General features: G+C 45.4%; 1 protein-coding gene across 2 annotated transcripts in view; it reads left to right on the top strand.

Annotated features, from left to right (window-relative positions):
* SHPRH (SNF2 histone linker PHD RING helicase) overlaps positions 1–24,846 on the top strand; it is a 425,259-nt gene that overhangs the window by 203,140 nt on the left and 197,273 nt on the right. For both annotated transcript variants that reach the window (XM_029594036.1, XM_029594035.1), the window contains 2 exons: positions 4,708–4,829; positions 16,883–16,971. In XM_029594036.1, the coding sequence (XP_029449896.1) occupies positions 4,708–4,829; positions 16,883–16,971 (211 nt within the window). The remainder of the gene's footprint in view (positions 1–4,707; positions 4,830–16,882; positions 16,972–24,846) is intronic.

Here is a 24,846-nt window from a genome sequence, read left to right as displayed (position 1 = left end):
TTAATTTACTGGCACAATGTTGTAGGCCATCAGTGATCCAGCATTGGGTAGAGTTTGAGCAGTCAGAATATAAATCTAGTTGATCCTAGTATGAATGGAATTTCGGTGATGGAGCCAGGTTCTGTGGACCAATAATTGCCACTAAAAATTGGTGAACTTTTCAGAGGAGAAAGGACAGCAATAGATTATTCCAGTGGTTCTCAACCTTTTTCCCATCGTGACACACCTGACAGACCACACTCATATGTGTGACACACTGCTCATTACAGTTCACGGCGGAAATAAAAAATAAAGGTCTGGCACTATTTTTATTGTTAAGAATGATACAAGGGAAAAACAAAATACTCTGTCTGAACAGAAATTGCATAAATAGTAAACATCCCATACCAAAACACCAATTTCCAGCAGTCAAAAAGTACCGTATTTTTCGCTCCATAAGACGCACCTGACCATAAGACGCACCTAGGATTCAGAGGGGGAAAATTTAAAAAAAAATAAAATTGTGCTAAACCGGTTCTGCGTCTGGGCGTCTTATGGAGCAAATTAGGGGAGTGCATAGGTTTTTTTTTTCTCCCCATTTTGTTTTCGGGTCTGGGGAGGGCCATTTCGGTCCACTCCCCAGATCAGAATATTTTTCTTTCTGTGGGAACCCCCAAACCCCCCCATCCCAACCCTTTAAATTAACAACCTCCACCCCCCTGACCCCCCCCAAGACCTGCCGAATTAATTTCCTGCAACCCCCCACCCTCCTGACCCCCCCAAGACCTGCCGAATTAATTTCCTGCAACCCCCCACCCTCCTGACCCCCCCAAGACCTGCCAAACGTCCCTGGTGGTCCAGCGGGGGTCCAGGAGCGGTCCGGGAACGATCTCCTGGGCGTGAGCCGTCGGCTGCCAGTAAACAAAATGGCGCCGACGGCCCTATGCCCTCACTATGTCACTGAGACCGACCACTGCTATTGGTCGGTCTCAGTGACATAGTGAGGGCATAGGGCCATCGGCGCCATTTTGTTTACTGGCAGCTGACGGCCCTATGCCCTCTATGTCACTGAGACCGACCAATAGCAGCGATCGGTCTCAGTGACAGTGAGGGCATAGGGCCGTCGGCTGCCAGTAAACAAAATGGCGCCGACGGCCCTATGCCCTCACTATGTCACTGAGACCGACCAATAGCAGCGGTCGGTCTCAGTGACATAGTGAGGGCATAGGGCCGTCGGCGCCATTTTGTTTACTGGCAGCCGATGGCCCACGCCCAGGAGATCATTCCCGGACCCCCGCTGGACCACCAGGGACGTTTGGCAGGTCTTTGGGGTGTCAGGAGGGTGGGGGGTTGCAGGAAATTAATTTGTCAGGTCTTGGGGGGGGGGTTTGTAGGAAATTAAGTCGGCAGGTCTTGGGGGAGTCGGGGGGGGGGGTGTTTGTTAGATTTTTGTTTGTTTTTTTTTTTATATTCGCTCCATAAGACGCACATACATTTTCCCCCCACCTTTGGGGGAAAAAAAGTGCGTCTTATGGAGCGAAAAATACGGTAAACATCTTACCTAAGAAAAGGCAACGCTGAAAATATTATACCAGGCCTTATGACACCAATACTCCTCCTATTAGGAAAATGGGCCAAGCCAAGGCTGCAATAGAGCCCTACACAGAAACTACACACCAGCAGACCCTCACCTAACAAAGAATAAAGAGAGCATAAAGCATAACTAGAAGCATGCAGACAAAAACTGAACTGGAAACCGTAACAAGCCAGAGAGTCTGTATGCAGTGTAACAAAGGAAACAGAAAAACCTCACCAGTCTCAAAACAAACAAGAAATATAAAATCAATAGCAGTAAAACCATACTAACAAAAAGAACAGATTTCAAAATAGCTGATGAATGTAATATTCAATAATTAAAAACTCATATAAAAAATTTCTAGATACCAATAACATATTTCAAAATAGCAGTCACAAAGACCCAATAATGAAAAATAAGAATTAAAAAAATGTTTTGCTTTGCATAACTGGGAATGCTTGCTATCCAGGTGCTCTGAGATTGTTTTGAATTCGCAGGAGGAGGGATGGTTTGCTTGCATCTTTCTCCTCTCTCTGTCACACACAAGCTCTCTCTCTCACACTGGCTCTCAATCACACTTATATACACATGCTCGTTGTCCCACTTACATAGGCTCTCAATCACGCACATATACACATGCTTTTTCTCTCTCACTTATATAGGGTCTTAATCACACATTTACACACTTGCTGTCTGTCTTTTCGCACTTACACACACACACAGGCTGTCAATCACACACACATACATGCTTGTCTCTTTCTCTCACACACATAGACTCTCATTCACACACTTACACACATGCTCTCTCTCTCACGCAGGCTCTCACTCACACACACACATGCTTTCTCTCTTATTTATACACACAGGCTCTTAATCATACATACACATGATCTCTCTCACTTACACATACAAGCTCTCAATCATACACGTATATTCATGCTATCTCTCTGACACACAAGGGATCTCGTTCACACAAACAGGTTTTCAATCACTCACATACATGCTGTCTCTCTCTCTCTCTCTCTCTCTCTCACACACATACACACACACACAATCTCAAGCTCATATGCTTGCTCACTCAATCACTCTCTCTCCCCCCCACCGAACTAGCAACAGCAGCAACCTCCTCTACTTCCAGCCTTTGCGGCCTCGAGAAAGGACTCCCATCGATTGCGAGGGCTGCTGTTGCTCCTCTTTTGCTCTGCACCGCGCTGCTCTTCTTCAGACCATGCCACTCTTCTTCAGGCCGATGCTGCAGGCATCAGCATGGTCTCTTCTTCCTGCGTATGCGGTCACTGCTCACCACTTTCTCTTCCAGGTGGTGAGAAGAAGAGACCATGCTGGTGCTGCTGACTCCAGCTCTCCTGCTGCGTTCCGCCCGGGCTATCAGCATTTTAAGCCCGGGCGGAGAATGATTTCCTATTTCACTGGGGCAGGGGGAGCAGCTGGGTCAGCAGGGGACCGGAAAGTGGGGTGACACACCTGTGTGTGCTTGGCAACACACTGGTTGAGAACTGCTGGATTATTCAATTATATGCCTATTTTGGGCTGTAGTGGCTTGTCAAGTTTGTGGCCTCCAAAGATCTGAGAGTTTATCCACAATTCTTCACTTAAGATTTTTTCTCTATTGATGGTGTTTTTTGCTCTTGGGAGGTGTTTACGAGACGTTTGGCCTTGAGCAATTTCCTTTTTTTTTTTTGTTTTGTTTTACTTAAGAACTATAAGAGCCTATTATTATAGCCTCCATTCCTGTTAGAAAAAGTGATATTGAGGGTTGGTAAAGTGAAGGACGGGTTTCGTACTTACAGTGCTCTTTCTTAGAGAGAAGACACTAAAATGATCTCTAGTTGTAAAATTGTGGGAAAAAGATATAGGCAGTTCCTGGGATGAGGAGGACTGGGATCAAATAATCTTAAGGGTATGGAAGAACTCTATCTCTACTAATTTAATGTAGCAGCAGTATCATGTCTTTTTAAGGGTGTTTTTGACTTCCGTCAGGATGCACGCGATTAGCTATACATACTTGATGTAATGTTGGAGGGATTGTAGGCATACTCATGCACCTTAGTTCATGTAGTTTTCTTCTGCCCCGTCCTTATATCTTATTGGAGAGAAATTAAGACTCTTGTGAAGAAGGTCATGCATCTTTCTATCCCAGATGATCAGAGAGTATAACTTTTCTGTTATCTCCCGGAGGATCTTCAAAGAGAGGAAAGTGGTCACCGTGCTAAAAAGCTATTTCTAGTGGGTAGACAAATAATCTTGTGGAAATGGAAATCTAGATTCTCTCTAACATTTAGGAAGTAGTTGGTGGGGATTGGAACAATAGCATAACTGTAAGTTCTAACAGCTAAAATTAGAGGGATACCTGGGTGAACGCTAGGTATCTGAGACCCTATGTTGAGATATTTGCAGACCGATAAAAGGATCAGTTATGGGCAAGTACATTTGCATGGATTATTTGGTTCCTGATAGTGCATGGTTTGGAAGATGATGGTGAAAGTTGATTTTTTGGGTGATTTTATATGGGAGGATGATTTTAGCATGTTTGTAACGAGTGTCATTCTTTCCTTCTTTTGTTTCTCATATGCAGTACTTTCACTGCTCTGCATCAGAGATTATTTGGAGAAGGTTACTTTGGGGAGGAGGGGACTAGATTTCAGGTGTGGGAAGATTTATTTATGTTGTTTATACACTAATTTTGTGTTCTTGTTTGATGTTTGAGGTGCTTAGAACACCTTGTTTTTGAAAGATAGGATTCCTCTTTTAATATTGTAACTTGGCACTGTGATATTTTAGGATTTGTCCATCATAAAGAGTATATACTACATAGATAAACACATGCACCTACTAAGGACATTGCAAGGTATGAAATAAGGCAGGCTGCCTCTAACCCCAGAGAAGCTGGTATTCATTACATGACTATACACCCAGAATGAGATTTTTGCTCTTATGAAACTGGTTAATGTAGGCGCTCAAAAAAAAATTGTGATAAAACATTTTTTAAAGGAAAAGCTGATAAATTTGAAAGTTTATTTGTATGGAAATCTTTTTCTTGAAATACAAAGAGAATTGACATTGCTCTTTTTTTCCTCTGAGCCGTGTTTAATCCCAGTAGACTCTGTAACTTGTCTGTTTCCTCTTCACTCTAGCACCATGACCATGGAAGAGCTGTTGACCTCACTGCAGAAAAAATGCCGGACAGAGTGTGAAGAGGCACACCGGCAGCTGGTGTGTGCACTCAATGGCTTGGCTGGTATCCACATCATTAAAGGTAACAGCAACTGCAAGGTATTTCCCTTCCTATCGTTGTGAAGTATGAGAAATTTATCTCAAAACCTGCGATGGCAGCCCACATGCCAGTAGCTCACATTCCTCCAGTCCTTTAATTGCCTTTCTCTACATTCCATTTGCTAGCAAACCACCATCAATTTCAACCAGTTATCATCTTCTACTGACTGGTTCAGCTTCAAATCCATTAATTCCTCAACCACAAGTCCATACCAGTAACCATGGCCCGGCAATAATCTCCCCCAATTATTCCAGTTTTCTAAATTCAAACATAGATGCCTTCTGATGGTAACCTTTCATAAGAAATTAAGAGCTGCCATGCTGGGTCAGACCAATGACCCCTTGAGCCCAGCATACCTGTCTCTGACATTGGCCAGTCCTAGGGCTCTTGGAAGGACCCAGCAGATCCAAATGGGGAGATCCATTTACTGTTATTCCAGAAGTAAGACGTAGCGATTTCTTTGTCTACCTAACTAATGATTATTAATGCACCTGTCCTCCAAAATCTTTTCCAAACCTTTTGTAAACTTGGCTGTAGAATTAGTCTTGAACATGTTTTTTTCGCAATAAACTCCACAGCTTATTTTCCAGAAGGGTAGCTGTGTTAGTCTGTATCAGCTGCCATCAGCCTCTTTGCCATTTTCACAGCTTAATTGTTCATTAAGTGAAAAAATACTCTCTTAAATTTGTTTCAGGTCTGTTACTAGTTTCATGGAGTAACCCTCAGTCCTAGTACTATTTGAAAGAATAAATAATTGTTCCCTATTAACTTGTGTCACACCCCATGGTTTTATAAACCTCAATTGCATGTTCTTTTAATTCTCTCTTCTCCAAGTTGAAGAGCCCCAACTATTCCATCCCCTTTACCATTTTTGTGACCCTTTTCTTTAACTTTAATATCCATAGCTGTTTTGAGATGTTACAACCAGACCTGTATACAGTATTCAAGTTGTGGTTACACCATGGGTACAAAGGAATTGTTATATTCTTAATTTTGTTTTCTATTCTATTCCTAATAATTCCTAACATTCTGTTTGCTTTTTTGGCCACTATGCACATAGAGCTGAGGATTTCAATGTATTATCCATAGTGTTTTCAAGCTCCATTTCCTAGGTGGTAAGTCCTAATATTGGGGCCCTGCACTATGAACATACAGTTAGGAATGCTTTCCCCTGTGTGTATTGGTTTGCACTTGTTCACGTATTTACCAGTTTAGATGCCTAGTTTCCCAGTCTCACAAGATCCTCCTGCAGTTCCTCACAATCAGCTTGTCTTTTAATTGCTTTGAATGATACAAATTTATTTGCCAATTTGATCATCTTGCTCATTGCTTTCTTTTTCAGATCATTAATGAATATGTTGGAAATTTATAAACTATCATTATCATGTAGGGTACCTGAAAACAGCAGGGTTACCAATGTAACACCAGTTTTAAAAAAGGGATCAAGGGGTGATCCAGCAAACTACAGACCAGTGAGTCTGATGTCCATGCCAGGCAAAATGGTAGAAACTATGATAAAGAGGAAAATTTCCTAGCATATAGCAGATGGACTCAGAACAAATGGGTATAGTGTGCTCGTGCTAGCAGTTGGAGAAGGATCTGACGTCAGCACGGGGTACATATACCCCCGCAGGAAGTGCAGCAACTCAGTAATTTCCGTCTCCAAAGCAGTTTGGAGCTACCTCATGCTCGCTGAGCGTTTTTTTCCAAATTCTAACGACTAAAATTCATAGAAGAATCTTACCTGAAGATGAGCCCTGCACTCCTGCAGTGATACCCTTCGGTCCCTCCCCCATTTGAGTTTCCCGAGGTGATTTCCGTGGTCCCTCGGAGGTAAGAGCCTCGGTCCGGTGGCCGACTCGCGGCAGGGACCTAACCCCCGAGTGAGAAGGGCTCGGGCGCGGCATAGAGGCAGCCTCGGTCCCGGTGATGACTTGGCCCCCGAGCGAGACGAGTTCGGGCGCGGCCTAGATGCAGCGGGTGCACTTCCTTGAGCGCGGCGGTGACGGTAATCACCCTCTCCCCCCGCAGCCGGAGACCGCCCGGGTCGCAGCCAGGAAGCGCCGAAGACAAGGTAAGGCATACATCTTTACTTGTGGGTCTCCGAGGAAGCGAGGATTAGCAGGGTCTGCCTACGTGGCAGCCCGCCAAGGAGGTCGCCATTTTACCTGCCTGCTCGCCGTCAGAAAATAATTGGGCGCATATTTGATAGAGGCGCACATTGAAGACACCTTGATTCACGTTGATAGAGGCCGACGTTGATAGCCGCACGTTGCTAAGCGCACATTGATAGGCACACGTTGCTAGGCTCACGTTGCTAGGCGCACGTTGATAGGCACATGTGATAGGCGCACGTGATAGGCGTTGATAAGCGCACGTTCATAGGCGCATGTTGATAAGCGCACGTTGATAAGCACACGTGGATAAGCGCACGTGAATAGGCGCACGTGAATAGGCGCACGTGAATAGGCGCACGTGAATAGGCGCACGTGGATAGGCGCACGTGGATAGGCGCACGTTGATAAGTGCACATTAGTAGGCGCACATCTTTCGCGCATATTACAAGGCGCATACTCCGGCTGGGAGCACACCGCATAAAGATAACAGACGAGATGGGAGCGTAGGAGAGCCCATGCGTCCTCAGAGCCGGCACCTCCAGAATCAGGCATAAGAGCTCTAGGCCTCTGCTCAGCATGCAACCTCAGAGCCACACAGAGCGAGGAAGCAGACTCCCTATGTGCCCAATGTGAGGAGGCCCTGGGAGTTCCAGGCCAGGGTCGGTCCCAGCCCAGCGTACTTGCCAGTTCCTCAGGGAACACCCCGGACCTAGTAGGCAGCGGTGAGCAGCCAGGGAACCCGAGAGACCTGGTGCCCCTAAGGCCAGAACCTGCTTCGCTCTCCTGGGTGGACTTATTCAAGGGGATTCATGCCTTTGTCAAGATGCAGTCTGATCCCCGAACGGACCCATACGTACCGGAGGACCCCGCCCCTGGACCCTCAAGACCTAGGCACGGCCACTCGCCACCCGGAAGCCCCACTTATGGGGATTCAGATTGTTCTGAGGAAGAGGGCGAGCCCCCCGAGGAGGGAGAGCTTCCCTCGGGGATAGAACCATATCGAACCATGAGACGCTTCTTTCTTAAAGAGGATCTCCCAGACCTGGTTTCTCAATGCCTGTCGGAGCTGGCTATCCCGGGCCAAGGCACCCCAGGGGAACCTAGGATGAACCCTCTGCTAGAGGGCCTGCGCCAAACGGCTCACCATTTTTCCCTCCTACAAGCAGCACAACAGCTAATCGATCTGGAATGGAATGCGCCGGAGGCCTCATTCATAGGGGGTCGGGCCTTATCTGGCATGTACCCCCTGGACCCGGCAACCAAGGAGCTGCTGGCGTGCCCTAAGGTAGACGCCATAGTTTGCGCAATTGTGAAGCGCACCACCATTCGGTGGAGGGGGGGGCGGCCCTCAAGGATGCACATGACCGGCGCATGGACGCCATTCTGAAACAAGCTTTTGAGGTGGCAGCCATGTCCCTACGAATTGCGACCTGCTGCACTGTGGTGACGTGTTCCTGTTTATCACAAGCTAGGAACAACACCCCGGGAGAAGAAATGGAATCAGCTCTCTCGTTCCTCACTGACGCAGCCTCCGACCTAGACCGTACGGCAGCCAAGGGAGTGTCATCCTCAGTGGCAGCCAGGAGACAGCTCTGGCTACGAAATTGGTCTGCCGACCCCCTCCTCCAAGACACGCCTCACAAGAATGCCCTTTAAGGGATCCCTCCTGTTCGGCAGCGACCTCGAGAAACTGGCTAATAAATGGGGCGCCTCTCCATTACCCCATCTACCAGAAGACAGGTCAAGGAGGAGCCAGCGCCATTTTCCTAGGCCATCCAGAGTTAGAAGCTCTCAGCGCTTCAACCCTTACAGGGCTCGCTACCAAGCACCTCGTCCTCAGACCAGGAACCAGTCCTTTCGGACCAAGCACAACAAGAGGAGAACCGGCTCGTGTTCGGGTCCCGGCCGCACCCCACAATGAGAATCAGCCAACCCATCTGGGGGAAGAAGCCATAGGGGGCAGGCTAACCCTATTCTACCGCAGGTGGGTCGAGATTACCTCGGACCAGTGGGTCCTCGCCATCATCCGAGAAGAGTATTACCTGGACTTTCTTCGGTTCCCACCGGACAAGTTTGTGGAATCTCCTTGTCCACCCCTCAAGAGGGCGGCACTGGAAGCTACCGGGCGGAGGCTCCTGTCCCTAAACGCCATAATCCCAGTGCCTGCATGGGAGATAAATTCTGGACATTATTCCATTTATTTCATAGTACCCAAGAAAGAGGGCACTTTCAGGCCCGTCCTGGACCTCAAGTCAGTCAACTGACACCTACGGGTCCCCAGCTTTCGCATGGAAACTCTGCGGTCAGTCAAAAGTGCAATACAGCCAGGGGAGTTTCTCACATTCCTGTATCTGTCAGAGGCCTACTTGCATATCCTCCGGATCTTCATGCTACAGCAGCTGGTCATAACTAGGCCAACCACAATCACCATGAACACCTCCCACATTCCAATTCTCAAATACTCGAATTTCTCTACCAAAATAATGAGAACTAAGCTTAACTCCTCATACTACAATTCACTCATTCCAATTATGACTTAAGAACATAAGAACAAAAGAAAATGCCATACTGGGTCAGACCAAGGGTCCATCAAGCCCAGCATCCTGTTTCCAACAGTGGCCAATCCAGGCCATAAGAACCTGGCAAGTACCCAAAAACTAAGTCTATTCCATGTAACCATTGCTAATGGCAGTGGCTATTCTCTAAGTGAACTTAATAGCAGGTAATGGACTTCTCCTCCAAGAACTTATCCAATCCTTTTTTAAACACAGCTATACTAACTGCACTAACCACATCCTCTGGCAACAAATTCCAGAGTTTGATTGTGCGTTGAGTAAAAAAGAACTTTCTCCGATTAGTTTTAAATGTGCCACATGCTAACTTCTTTCTACTATCCGAAAGAGTAAATAACCGATTCACATCTACCCGTTCTAGACCTCTCATGATTTTAAACACCTCTATCATATCCCCCCTCAGTCGTCTCTTCTCCAAGCTGAAAAGTCCTAACCTCTTTAGTCTTTCCTCATAGGGGAGTTGTTCCATTCCCCTTATCATTTTGGTAACCCTTCTCTGTACCTTCTCCATCGCAATTATATCTTTTTTGAGATGCGGCAACCAGAATTGTACACAATATTCAAGGTGCGGTCTCACCATGGAGCGATGCAGAGGCATTATTACATTTTCCGTTTTATTCACCATTCCCTTTCTAATAATTCCCAACATTCTGTTTGCTTTTTTGACTGCCGCAGCACACTGTACCGACGATTTCAATGTGTTATCCACTATGACACCTAGATCTCTTTCTTGGGTTGTAGCACCTAATATGGAACCCAACATTGTGTAATTATAGCATGGGTTATTTTTCCCTATATGCATCACCTTGCACTTATCCACATTAAATTTCATCTGCCATTTGGATGCCCAATTTTCCAGTCTCACAAGGTCTTCCTGCAATTTATCACAATCTGCTTGTGATTTAACTAGTCTGAACAATTTTGTGTCATCTGCAAATTTGATTATCTCACTCGTCATATTTCTTTCCAGATCATTTATAAATATATTGAAAAGTAAGGGTCCCAATACAGATCCCTGAGGCACTCCACTGTCCACTCCCTTCAACTGTGAAAATTGCCCATTTAATCCTACTCTCTGTTTCCTGTCTTTTAGCCAGTTTGCAATCCATGAAAGGACATCGCCACCTATCCCATGACTTTTTACTTTTCCTAGAAGCCTCTCATGAGGAATTTTGTCAAACGCCTTCTGAAAATCCAAGTATACTATATCTACCGGTTCACCTTTATCCACATGTTTATTAACTCCTTCAAAAAAGTGAAGCAGATTTGTGAGGCAAGACTTGCCCTGGGTAAAGCCATGCTGACTTTGTTCCATTAAACCATGTCTTTCTATATGTTCTGTGATTTTGATTTTTAGAACACTTTCCACTATTTTTCCTGGCACTGAAGTCAGGCTAACCGGTCTGTAGTTTCCCGGATCGCCCCTGGAGCCCTTTTTAAATATTGGGGTTACATTTGCTATCCTCCAGTCTTCAGGTACAATGGATGATTTTAATGATAAGTTACACATTTTTACTAATAGGTCTGAAATTTCATTTTTTAGTTCCTTCAGAACTCTGGGGTGTATACCATCCGGTCCAGGTGATTTACTACTCTTCAGTTTGTCAATCAGGCCTACCACATCTTCTAGGTTCACCGTGATTTGATTCAGTCCATCTGAATCATTACCCATGAATACCTTCTCCATTACGGGTACCTCCCCAACATCCTCTTCAGTAAACACCGAAGCAAAGAAATCATTTAATCTTTCCGCGATGGCCTTATCTTCTCTGAGTGCCCCTTTAACTCCTCGATCATCTAACGGTCCAACTGACTCCCTCACAGGCTTTCTGCTTCGGATATATTTTAAAAAGTGTTTACTGTGAGTTTTTGCCTCTACAGCCAACTTCTTTTCAAATTCTCTCTTAGCCTGTCTTATCAATGTCTTACATTTAACTTGCTAACGTTTATGCTTTATCCTATTTTCTTCTGTTGGATCCTTCTTCCAATTTTTGAATGAAGATCTTTTGGCTAAAATAGCTTCTTTCACCTCCCCTTTTAACCATGCCGGTAATTGTTTTGCCTTCTTTCCACCTTTCTTAATGTGTGGAATACATCTGGACTGTGCTTCTAGAAAGGTATTTTTTAACAATGACTTCTCCCATCACACAAATCATAGGATTAATGACGTTCTCAATCCTACTTCTGAACACACAATCCCTACTAAAAAAGGCCACCCTATTAGGTGATATACTTACGAATGAGTCCCCCGACATATGTGCAATCACAGAGACCTGGCTAAAAAGCACAGATGTCTCTATAATAAATCAACTACCCACAGACTTATACAATATTTTCTCTATTCCGAGACCTAAAAAGAAAGGAGGTGGTCTTCTCCTGGCTGCAAAAAAGAAATACAACTTCACTCTGCAACCCACCTTACCTCCTCTCAAGATTGAGATTGGTCTTTTTAAATCAAAAGACTTACAAATTTGTTTAATCTACGCCCCCCCCCCCCCCCCCCCGGCATCTTGGAAAAAAATCCTTTACCTCTTATTGAATATATTATCAAACACATTGACATCAGCATACCTGCCATCATCCTAGGAGACCTAAACCTTCATTTTGACCGCTCCCCTCTTACACCAGCATGTGAAGCCACACTCTCTACTCTAAATGCCCTCGGATTTAAACAAATGGTCTCGGGCCCCACACACAAGGCAGGACACATCCTGGATGTTATATTCATGAACTCTCTATTACGCACTGACCACCCCCAATGCACCCCCCCATACCTTGGTCAGACCACTTCCGAATCGACACATGCTGCACATTCAACTGCAACCCCCACACGCCACTCCCTAAGAAAAGAACCATAAATTTTAGAAAAAAATGCAAAACGGAAGACATCATTGATGCGCTTACAGAGGATCTCCATAAACTAGACCTCTCTGATGCCAACTCCGCCTGTTCCTCTTGGCTTCAACTTACCAGCAACATTGCAAATCAATTCTGCCCACTACTAACGAAAGAGATCTGCTCTGAGAAGAAAGATAAAAAACCCTGGTACACCACAGACCTTAGAATAATGAAACTCGAACTCCGTAAACTGGAAAAGAAATGGCGTAGAAACCAAGATCCAGCACAACTACAAAAATACAAATCTCTACTCCACCAGTATCGTAAAACAACAGATGAAGCCAAGAAAAACTATTATACAGCAAGAATCCATCAATACCAGTTCAACCCGCGTGCCCTTTTCCAATATGTCTCTAGCATCATTACCCCATCTATAAACATCAACCCAGACAACGAGGATGAAAACAAATGTGAGAAACTAGCTACCTACTTCCACGACAAGGTTGCTAATATCATGGCTCGCTTTACTACTCCCTCTCCACCAGTATCCATACTGACCAACAACAACACGATCACCTCAACCACTCTCTCAAATTTCGAAACGGCAACAGCATCAGAAATTGAAGCGATCCTCAAAAAAATCAAACCAGCCATGCACCCGATTGATATCATGCCAACAAAAACACTCCTCTCCATTCCTACAAGGATTGCCACTCCCATTACTAACATTATCAACAAATCTATATCGTCTGGTGTTTTTCCAACGCAACTCAAGCACGCAATTATAAAGCCTACGCTCAAAAAATCTGACCTGGATCCTTCAGAACCTGCCAACTATTGTCCAGTCTCGAACCTCCCTTTCTTGTCTAAAATCATAGAGAAAGTCATCAACAAGCAACTCACAGACTTTCTAGACGAAAATCTATTACACTTCCCATCACAATATGGTTTCCCTAAGAACCACAGTACAGAAACCCTTCTAGTGTCACTCTCAGATTCAATACTAAAAACCCTCGATTCTGGTCATTCTTACTTACTGGCTCTTCTTGATATTTCTTCTGCATTTGGCACTGTCAACCACAATACCCTCCTTTCCCACCTCTCACAAATTGGCATTGCTGGCACTGCCCTATGCTGGCTCCAATCTTTTCTGAAGGACAGGACATACAGTGTCAAACTGGACTGCCATGTTTCGAAACCCAGAAAACTAGCACAAGGCGTTCCACAAGGATCCTCTCTTTCATCTACACTTTTCAACATATACCTCTCTCCCCTCTGTCGACTTCTGGTGAAACTGAATCTCCCACATTTCATATACGCAGATGACGTACAGATCCTCATCCCCATCAACGATTCCTTATCGAATGCTCTAAAAATTTGGGACCCGGCTCTGGTGGAAATAAAAAAAACTACTTACTGAAAACTTCCTAGCAATAAACACTGCCAAGACAGAGCTCCTCATCATCACACCACACAATAACATCTCCTTTAACCCTACTCAACATTCACCGTCAGTCTCTCTCAATTTACAGCAAGTCCGCAGCCTTGGCGTTATCATTGACAATCATTTCTCCTTAAAGAAATTCATCACGGCTACAATCAAAAACGGATTCTTCAAGCTGCATACTTTAAAAAGAATTAAACCGCTTCTACATCCACATGACTTCCGGACAGTGTTACAAGCTACAACATTGTCAAAACTGGACTACTGAATGCCATACTACTAGGTCTCCCTAAAAACGCAATACAACCATTACAGATGCTGCAAAATGCTGCAGCACGCTTACTCACTAATACTCACCGCCATGAACACATTACACCAGCGCTCATGTTCCTTCACTGGCTTCCTGTAGCATCTAGAATATTATTCAAAGTACTCACCCTCATTCATAAGTCGATCCATAACCAAGATATGCAATGGTTCTCCGATCATTTTACTTCCCGCACATCAAAGAGACCAATAAGAAAAATGCACCAAGCTAAACTCGCTTCTTCTTCGCTTAAACACATAAAAAACGTTGCTACAAGAGACCGCTCATTCACTATTGCCGGAACCAACATGTGGAATAAAATGCCCACAGACCTGCATCTAGAACCCTGCCATAAGAAATTTAAGCAGAACCTCAAAACCTGGCTGTTCGAACAAGCTTACACTCAATGATCATCTCTTCTTCTGAAATGCCAATTACTTGTTCCTGTTTCTCTGATCCATTGCCACTCGCCTATTCTTTATTTTTTTATTTTGTTTTTTCTCACTCCTAAATTTTACTTTATCGGTCTCTGATCTCCCATTTATTATTAGACTTGCCATTAACTATGGAATTTGATTATCATTGGTTGAATTGTTTTTGTTATTAATTTGTTGCTTAATTGATTCATATTATGTCCACTTTATTTCTTATTGACTGTAAAGCTTGTTGCTGATTTATTGTTTATTGTAAACTGAGGTGATGTTATTAACGTGCCGCGGTATATAAAAAATCTCTAAATAAATAAATAAATAATAATGCTAAAAGCACACACAAGGCAAATCAGTTAAACAAAACAAAGCATCAACACATCAAAAAGCATCTTCTTTATCAAGGAAATTAGCTCATCAACCCCAACACTCATTTATCTATCTACTTTCACTTTAATACTAACATCTGTTTTAAATTTAAATTTATCTACTGCTGTAAGTTGCCACTTAATCACTTATACATATAAAAAACCTAGTAAAATTCCCAATAAGAGCAATTTCCACATAATAAATTCTTCTTACTCGATCATGTATCATTCGGAAAAGGATAGTGAAATAAAAATACTCACCATTTTTCTGAATTTTAAAAGAGAAGTCTCCCCCTTTAACCCACAAGGCAGGGCATTCCAATGTTCAGGACCTTGAACATAAAAAAGTCTCTTGTGAGATTCATCCAATCTGACCAATTTAAAAGATGGTACAACCAATAAATTCTGACTCGCAAATCTCAAGGGCCTAACTGGGCGATAAAACTTCAAAACAGCATTAAAGCTTGCTTGGTACTAGGTCATTCAAGCCCTTAAATATCAGCATTAAAATTTGTCCTTCCTTTAGGATCTTAGTTCCCCGATTGGATCTTAATCTGTTTCTCACTGCTATGGTAGATCCCGCCTTGAACTATTTAGGCATGCTTCTTTGAAGGATCTTTCCTTAAAGACTGTTTTTCTAGTGGCCATATGTTCAGCCAGATATATTTTGGAATTACAGGCCTTACCTTACAAAGACCCTCAAACTGGTGTTTTTCACAGAGTTGTTTTCTTTCACCCATTACCATCCTTTATACCCAAGGTTGTGTCTCTTTATTTAAACCAAATGATGTCTCTTCCTGGATTCCTAAAAAGGGAATGTCATTGTAGGGAAAAATTGTTCCTTTTTTTTTTTTGGATGTTTTTGCATTCTTTTTAAATATTTTGAATGTGATGAATCCTTGTTTTGTTCGGTGGACCTTGCAAGGGGTATACAGCTTCAAAATCCTCTTTGTCAAGATGGATTAAAGAGAATATCTCCTCAGCATGTTTGCTGAATAGTTGGTAGGCTTTGGAGATTTCTTGCCTTTATGTTACAAGGTCTCAGGCTTCCTCTTGGGCAAAGTCTTCAGCAATTACTCTGGAGGACATTTGTAAGGTGACCACCTGGGCTTCCTTACATTCATTCGCTAAACTTTGAAGGCTAGATGTACTAGCCAAGGGAGATGCTGCATTTGGGACAGGTGTTCCAAGAGCAGCCCTGTCTTCCACTTGCGTTAGAATGGGCTTGGGTACTTACCATGACTTTGTACTAGAGCAGGAGAAATGTAGTCTTACCTGTTAATTTCCTTTCCTTGAATCCTGCTAGATCAGTCCAGGACACTCGAAGTCAATGGCTGCAATGCTGTTGATTGCATGCCTCTTGGGTCTTGTAGAAGATTTTCCATTTCTTTCTTTGAAGAGAGCCCAAGGATTCTCCAGGTCTCCTCCTTTCTGGAATCATTTTTTTCTGCTCTCTCTTTCCCTGTTGAAATCCTTAGATGAGCTTTGCTGTTGGAGAGTATTCCTCCCTTTTCTAAGCTTATTTGTAATTGTTTTTTCTTAGGGGATTTTAACCTCTCGATTGCTTTGCCAGGATACTGGCAAGTGCCTGTGCTGCACTACCTCTTATAGCAGAGATAGCACTATAAAGTTGTGGTTCTCTGTCTGCTGGTAGGATGGCATAAACTCACATGTTTGGAAATCAACAGGTAAGACTAACTTTCTCCTTCTTGTTCCCTCCCCCAACCATGCTAATGGAAGCCACATCGTAGTGATATAAATGTGATGCAATGGAAATAAGAATTTAAATAATCACATCAAAACACCATTTTCTATACTATTAAATGCAACCATTATGTGTTAAGTGTCATTTAACTGAAGATGTCTATGTACTGTTAGTGTAAGATGGTGACCACTAGAAGGTCACCTGGTGTTACAGTTAACACAGTCTTTAGTTTCTAAATGTACTTTAATCTTTCAGGTGAATATCCCCAGGCAGTAGAGCTATACAGGGAAGTGTTGCGTTCTTCTGAGGAACACAAGGAAAAACTCAAAACGGACTCACTTCAGGTTGGTATATATTTGTGATGGCTTGCTGAACAGGTCTGACAAACTAGATGAGAGATATCTTGTTTGGTCCAGGTCCAGTGCTAGTTAGTAATGGCTGAAATTTACTGTGACATAGTTCAGGACTGAAGGGCGTCAAGTCATGTATATTCCCATGAACTATTCCCATCAGTTTGCCAGGTTCTTTTTCCTTGTATCCTTGTAGTACCATTTTTATCAGTTTGCATCCAGAAGTTTTATTCTGTACAGATACACCAAATTGTGTATTAAGCTTAATTTAATTATCTGAAAATATTTTATTTGAAAGAGTTGCTCTTGACATCTGATTTCCTGAAAGCAGATCTTTGCTGAGATCTAGTGCCTCTCTTTCATGATAGAATTAAAATCTGCCTTTCTGACTGCTGGAAGAGCAAGTATGGAGGGGCTGATCTTGTTCTAAAGTAGTTCCCCTTAACTTAAATTGAATTATTTTATTTTCCTTAACTTGGAATCTAACATTCATGCTCTTGGTCTCTCTCTTTCTTCTCCTTTCCTACTTGTATGTTCCTGACCACCAAATGGTGCCATTTCTAGAGACTCCTTTGATACCATGCACCATGTCAGTCCAGAGAAAGGAGCACAGCCTTTCATTTTCTGGGTTCTCTGCTAAGTGTACTTAAACATGGTTGCGCCTGAGGTTGACCCTTGGGCCGAGGTGGGGTTGACGCAACCCATAGGTAGGGACCTACGGGTTGCCACCGTCGGCAGGCGGAGTGGACTGATGGGCAGAGGGCCAGCTGGAGCTTCACCAATACCAGCCCTCGTTCCCCGCGGGTTGAGCCTTTGGGTGCCCAGGCCGGCTGGACTTAAATGGGCCTCTGTATGAAGTCGAAGTAGAGATCGGGTTCAGCCCAGAGACAGCAGGTGAGAGATGGCACAGTCTTACACTGGGACAAGGTAGTTTCCTAGAGACTCGGGCGCCAAAGGAACAGAGGCAGACAGAGGGTGCCCGAGCAAGAGCAGGCCGAAGCCTGAATAGACCAAGTCCAGGGAGTAAGCTGGAGAGGCTTTGAGGAACAGGCTTGAGTCAGGGCTGGAGGCAATCCAGAGGCAGTGGCAAGCAAGGCTGAGGTCTGATCACGAAGAAAGTCAAGCATAGTCAGGCAATGCAGAAGTCTGTTTCTGGAGACAGACGATGGCGTAGTCATGCGAAGCAGAGGTCTGGGTCTGGAGAGAGTCAATGGTGTGGTCAGGCAAAGCAGAGTCAAGTCCGTGTAAGCAATCCGAGATATGGAGCAAGGCAGGAACAGGGAGATGGGAACCTGGAACAAATGAGGTACAGGAATACAGGAAATGCGAGGAGACCTGTTGCAAAAGCAACGCTGGGGAGCGGAGCCTGCGCATAAATACTGAAGCTTTGTTGACGTCGTCATCTGGGGCCGCGGCTAGGTTCCCACCGCGGTCCCTACTTAAACTTTGGTGATGTGTGCGTGCACACCTAGGGAGGGACGTGGCGCCAAGTAGCAGCATCTCCACGGGCCACGTGGAGAGACCCGATGAGAAGCAGTGGACATGGTAGCTGGACGGGAATGCCAGGAACTGCAGCTGGGCCAGAGGCACCGGGGGAGGCCTGAGGACTAAGCTGCGGCCCATCACCGCCAGCGAGGAGGAACCAGGAGCTAGATTCACTGTGGAAAGGTGAGGGAGCCATGTCACGGGACTGCCGTGGACGGCACGCGTAACAAACTTTGTTTTAAAAAATATCTACTTCTGTGATTCCTCTTTACTTTTACTAGTAAAGCTAATTCTCTTGTGGCAATGGTTCATTTTGCTACAGATTGGAGAGACTGCTGCTTTAAAGGAAAGATTTTGCATGTAAAAGACAAAAGCCTCCCTTTCTATTTTTGAAATGTGGTACTATAAAAGTACTTCTAAATTGAGAAACTGGAAGAAATGTGAGCATAAAATGAGAGCTTCTCTCCAAAAAGAGGAATTGTCGACATAGCATGTTTTCATAACCATACAGTAATAAAAAAAAATGTGAGTTGTATCTTTTTAAAATGAAATTACATATTAAAATATTTAAAGGCATAGATTGGCAGAATATTATCTAGTAGTTTCAACTTGCACTGTTTGAGGGTAACACACTCATGGAAAGGCAGGAACCCTCCTAATACCATCATTTATTTCAAATTTCATTAGGATCACCCCAAATAAATCTTTTTCCCCATGCCATTCACCTCCATGAACATAAATGGCATCACTTCCTTCACAAAATTCACTGTTTAATTGTTCAGCATATTGATTGGTATGCTCATGCTCTGTCTGAAAAGAGTTGAGATCCTGAAATGAAGTCAGAGGCATTAAGTGAGAGGAAATACCCTCTCTAAAAGGGATCACTACTACTGCTGCTTATTTCTATAGCACTACTAGATATATGTAGCACTGTATAAATGCAATCCAAGAGAAATGTGCTGTCGAACTTTATGAAGAATCCACACAGAGTCAAAGAATGGTGTTCATAAATTTTTAAATCAGTACGGCAACTCCACGATTCACAAATTGCAAGGTATCCAAAATTTTAATAGACCCCCTGACATGGTCCCGTGTTTCGCCGTGCGGCTGCATCAGGAGGGACAATGAAAGAATTTCATATCTATAACACTGTATAAATGCACATAAAAGACAGTTCCTGCTTATAATTTATTCAAGAAAGACAAACAGGACAAATAAGAGACTTAGGGATTTTCATTTATTATGGAAAAATGGTTAAAACCAAAAAAGGTATGATCAGGAGAACCAGGAATTAAGTTTAAAAACAGCCTCAAAAAGTTTTGTTTTTAGGATAGATTTGAATAAGGCAAGAGAGGTAGCATGATGTACCAATTCAGGAAGTCTGTTCCAGGCGTTTAGTACAGCAAGGTGGAAAGCACAGTTTCAGGAGTTTGTGATGGAGAAGGGCATACATAAGAGTGATTTGCCTGATGAGCAGAGTTCAGAAGGCAGGGTATAGGTAGAATTAAGAAAGATAATGATGAGTTTCTTAGCATTCAGACAAATTAAACCACACCAGTGGGTTATGCACCTCTACCAGCAGATGGAGACAGAGCAAACCGATCCCTCCCCTTCATGAGGCCGCATAGAGGTGGATTTGGGCTCTGGTCAGCTGCCTTTTTTTTTTTTCTGAGGGCTCTTTCTCTCCTGTCTTTCAGGCTGAGCTGATGCTAGACAGCTCCCCTCAGCCATTGGAGAGCAGAGGCCCTGTTTTCTGTAGTAAAAAAAAAAAAAAAAAAGGAGGAACGCTGTGCTGGTTTGTGCAGCAGCAACTGAAGCTGAACAGTAGGTCTCCCTGGGTTGCATGGGCGGCCTTTTTGGTTGTCGGGGCGGCATTTTGAGGGAGGCAAGTTCATGGTTTGCGAGAGGCTCTCACTTTGACTGCGTGCGCATGGTTTGGGGCCGGGCCTGCTGGGCATGTGGCGTGGTTCCTTCGCGCCTCAACCGTCTCTCGCTGTATTCAGCCTTTGTCTCTGGCAATAAGGGGCCTTCTCTGCCCCCTTCTCCCATGAAATGCCGGTGCATGGTGTACACCTCTGCCGCTTATGTTATTGCTGCCGGGGACGAGTTTTCCCGCATTGGGCCTTCCTCCTCGGCCATTTTGGGTGTCCTGACAGACATGTCAGTGCTACTGGGGGGGCTGAGGACTTCCCCTACCCCCACGACTTTCCTCAGTTCACCCTGGCCCTGTAGGGGGGCAGGAGACAGGAGATTAGGTACTGTCTCTTGGTTTTAATCATTCGGAAGGAAGTGGGCCTACGAGGTCAGCTCCCTGCAGTTTTTCTCCGGAGAGAAGGAGTGCTCGTACATCCATACTTGGACGACTGGCTCATTCGGGCAAAATCAAGAAGGCTTTGCTAGGAGGCAGTACACACAGTCTTATACCGTCTGAGCTCCCTAGGCTGGGTCGTCAACCACCCCAAGAGCCAGCTGATTCCCTCCCAGACCCTAGAGTTTCTGGGAGCCTTGTTCGATACAGAGTTGGGCAAGGATTTCCTGCCACAGGCGAGAATGGAGCGACTGGCACAGGTTCGTCGTCTATTAGCTCTGTCTTTGCCGGTGGTATGGGATTATTTGCAGGTTCTTGGATATATGGCATCCACCCTGGAGTTGGTTCCTTGGGCTGCGACCATTACAGAGAGTGCTATTATCTCGCTGGGACCCCAAATCGGAGGAGTTCCGGGTGCCTTTACCACTTCTAGACCCGGCAAGGGCCAGCCTGCAGTGGTGGTTGCAGCCAACCCATTTGCTCCAGGGAGTCTATTTGGAGCCTCCGCGATGGATCATCGTCACGACGGACACCAGCCTGTCGGGTTGGGGGGCGGTCTGCCAATCTCAGTCAGCGCAGGGGCATTGGATGGCTCCGCAGACCAAGTGGTCCATCAACCGTCTGGAGACCAGGGCAGTCCGCTTGGCGCTGCAGCGGTTTCTCCCTCTGATCCGACATCAAGCAGTTCGAGTTCTGTCAGACAATGCGACGACGGTGGATTATATAAATCGCCAAGGGGGCACCAGGAGTTACTTGGTTGCGTCCGAGGCGAGCAAGTTAATGGATTGGGCGGAAAAGCATCTGTCTCGATTAGTGGCATCACACATAGCCGGAGTCGACAACATCCAGGCGGACTATCTCAGCCGGCAGCAATTAGATCCGGGGGAGTGGGAACTGTCACAAGAGGCACTCAAGCTCATCGTTCGAAGATGGGGAACACCCCGAGTGGATCTCATGGCAACGCGCCTAAATGCAAAGGCAGCGCGCTTCTTCAGCTGCAGACGAGAGCACGGGTCGGAAGGCGTGGACGCGTTGGTTCTTCCATGGCCCGAGCATGTTCTCCTGTATGTGTTCCCTCCGTGGCCGCTGGTAGGCAAAGTGTTGCGTCGGATAGAATCCCACCAGTGTCCGGTCATTCTCGTGGCGCTGGAGTGGCCAAGGAGGCCGTGGTTTGCCGATCTGATCAACCTAGCGGTAGATGGTCCCTTGCGTCTCGGTCACCTACCTCGCCTATTGCGGCAGGGTCCAGTGTTTTTCGACCAGGCCGATCGCTTCTATCTAGCGGCCTGGCTTATGAGAGGCGTCAATTGAGGAAGAAGGGATATTCTGATTCCGTCATCACTACTCTTCTTCAAGCTCGTAAGCCGTCTACCTCGGTTACCTATGTGCGTGTATGGAAGGTGTTCGACTCTTGGTGTCGTGGTTTCTTCATGTCTCCGAGACAAGCTACAGTGTCTCAGGTCCTGCAATTCCTGCAGGAGGGCCTAAAGAAGGGCTTATCCTATAATTCCCTTCGCGTGCAGGTGGCGGCCTTAGGCTGTTTTCGCGGCAAAATTGACGGCGTTTCCATTGCCATGCACCCCGATGTAGCCAGATTTTTGAAGGGGGTCAAGCATTTGCGTCCGCCGGTGAGACCTATCTGTCCCGCTTGGAGTCTAAATTTGGTTCTTCATGGCCTTAGTACTTCTCCTTTTGAACCACTGAAGCGGGCTATGCTCAAGGATCTCACTCTCAAGATGGTTTTCTTGGTGGCTATTTGTTCTGCGAGGCGCATTTCAGAGCTCCAAGCGTTGTCATGCAGAGAACCTTTCCTCCGCATTTCAGACTCGGGTGTTTCTCTTCGAACTGTCCCTTCCTTCTTGCCAAAGGTGGTTACGTCTTTTCATGTGAATCAGTCGGTAGAACTACCAGCTTTTTCGGCGGATGGCAGTGAGGCTTCGGAACTTAGGAGGTTGGATGTTCAACGGGCGTTATTACGATACTTGCAAGTCACTAATCCTTTTCGATTGTCTGATCATCTTTTCGTTTTATGTAGTGGCCCTACGAAGGGGTCCAAGGCTTCTAAGACGACTATAGCCCGCTGGCTGAAGGACGCTATTGCTTCAGCTTACATTTGTCAGGGGCGTGCCGTTCCGGAAGGTCTTAAGGCTCATTCTCTGCATTCCCAGGCGGCAAATGCAGAGAATGAGCCTTAAGACCTTCCTTTTTTTCTCCTCAGGAAATTTGCCGGGCGGCGACTTGGAAATCCTTGCACACTTTTGCTAGACATTACCGTTTGGATGTGCAAGATCCGACGGTACCTTCGTTTGGCAGCGGTGTGCTTCGAGCCGGACTGTCGAGGTCCCACCCCTTTTAGGGCAGCTTGGGTACTTCCCAGCAGTCTGGACTGATCCTGGTACGTACAGGGAAAGGAAAATTAGTGCTTACCTGATAATTTTCGTTCCTGTAGTACCAAGGATCAGTCCAGACGCCCGCCCATGTTAGTAGCAGTCCCGTCACTGTATTCTTGTATTTCAGAATTCCTTTATGGAACGCTTATACAGATATCTTATCGTTTAGTTCAGCGGCATTTTCAGCCAGGGTTTTTTCCTCGTTTTTTCCAAGAGTTCATGATTCACTTGTTCTAGTCACGGGTTCTTGCCTAAGATTTCTTCTATCATTCTGCTTTGTTATCGATTATACTGAAGGATCGCAGGGGGCGCACCAGGGTATATGGGTGGTGCCTTTTCAGTTTCTCTCTGACTCCATCTGCTGGACGGGAGGCATAACCCAGCAGTCTGGACTGATCCTTGGTACTACAGGAACGAAAATTATCAGGTAAGCACTAATTTTCCTTTCCTGACCTCCATTGTTCCCGGTTCCTGTCTTCTTCATTTCTGCCCTGTCTATGTGTTGGACTGACTCTACGGATATCGACTTTGCTTTGTTTGACTACACTACAGCCTATCTCCAGACCCAGACCTCCGCTATGTCCGACTACGCTATTGCCTGTCTCCAGACCCAAATCTCCGCTATGCCTGACTACGCTATTGCCTATCTCTAGACCCAGACCTCTGCTACGCCTGACTATGCTACTGCCTATCTCCAGACCCAGACCTTTGCTACGCCTGACTACTACTATTGACTTCTCCGTGATCAGACCGTTGCCTTGATTGACTACTGCTATTGACTTCTCTGTGATCAGACCATTGCCTTGAATGACTAATGCTATTGACTTTCTCCGAGATCTGAACTCAGCATTGCTTGCCACGACCTCCGCTTTGCCGCCAGCCCTGATCCAAGCCTGTTATTGACACCTCCTCTAGCCTACTCCCTGGACGTGGAGGTATTAGGCTCTGGCCTACCTTTGCTCGAGCACCCCCAGCTAAACTCTGTTCCATTGGCGCTCGAGTTCCAGTACCATACTCAGTCCAGGATAGGACTACGCCACCTATCGGCTGCTGTCTCTGGGCTGAACCTACCTATCTTGTTAACCAACCTCGAGGCCCACCTATGTCCTGCCAGCCCTGGCACCCAAAGGCTCAACCCGCTGGGAACGAGGGCTGGTATAGGTGAAGCTCCAGTGGCCTCTACCTTCAGCCCACTCCACCTGCCGATGGTGGGGACCCATAGGTCCTCACCTACGGGTTGCGTCAATCCCACCTCGGCCCAAGGGTCCACCTCTGATGCAACTTTGTAAGCCACCTGGGGATAGGAAAATACCTGCAGTGACTGAATGGAATCCACTTTGAAGTGCCTGAATGGTGGAATATAAATCAAATAAATAAAAGCTGCTGCATTCTCGCTGAAGCAGACTCAAGCCCTTAGACGTCCTACCCGTCTTGTTTCTGTTCACCCCAATAGACTTAGCAATCCTGTGACAAAATGTACAGTTTTCAATTGCTCATACTACATCTATTTCTGATACACCTGGGTAGGATTAATATTGGGTGGGCATGCAAAGGCCCACCATTTTAGGGCCATGGTGACAGTTGTTAATCCAGAGGGTAATTTTCAGTAGCAACTAAAGTCTGCATACATAAAAAGTATCCACAGACATTAGCCTAAATCTTTTAACTGGATTTACATGCATAAGT

The sequence above is a fragment of the Rhinatrema bivittatum genome, chromosome 3, assembly GCF_901001135.1.
Source record: "Rhinatrema bivittatum chromosome 3, aRhiBiv1.1, whole genome shotgun sequence".
NCBI lineage: Eukaryota > Metazoa > Chordata > Amphibia > Gymnophiona > Rhinatrematidae > Rhinatrema > Rhinatrema bivittatum.
The sequence above is the reverse complement of the archived record's forward strand: the minus strand, read 5'-3'. Positions and strand labels throughout refer to the sequence as shown.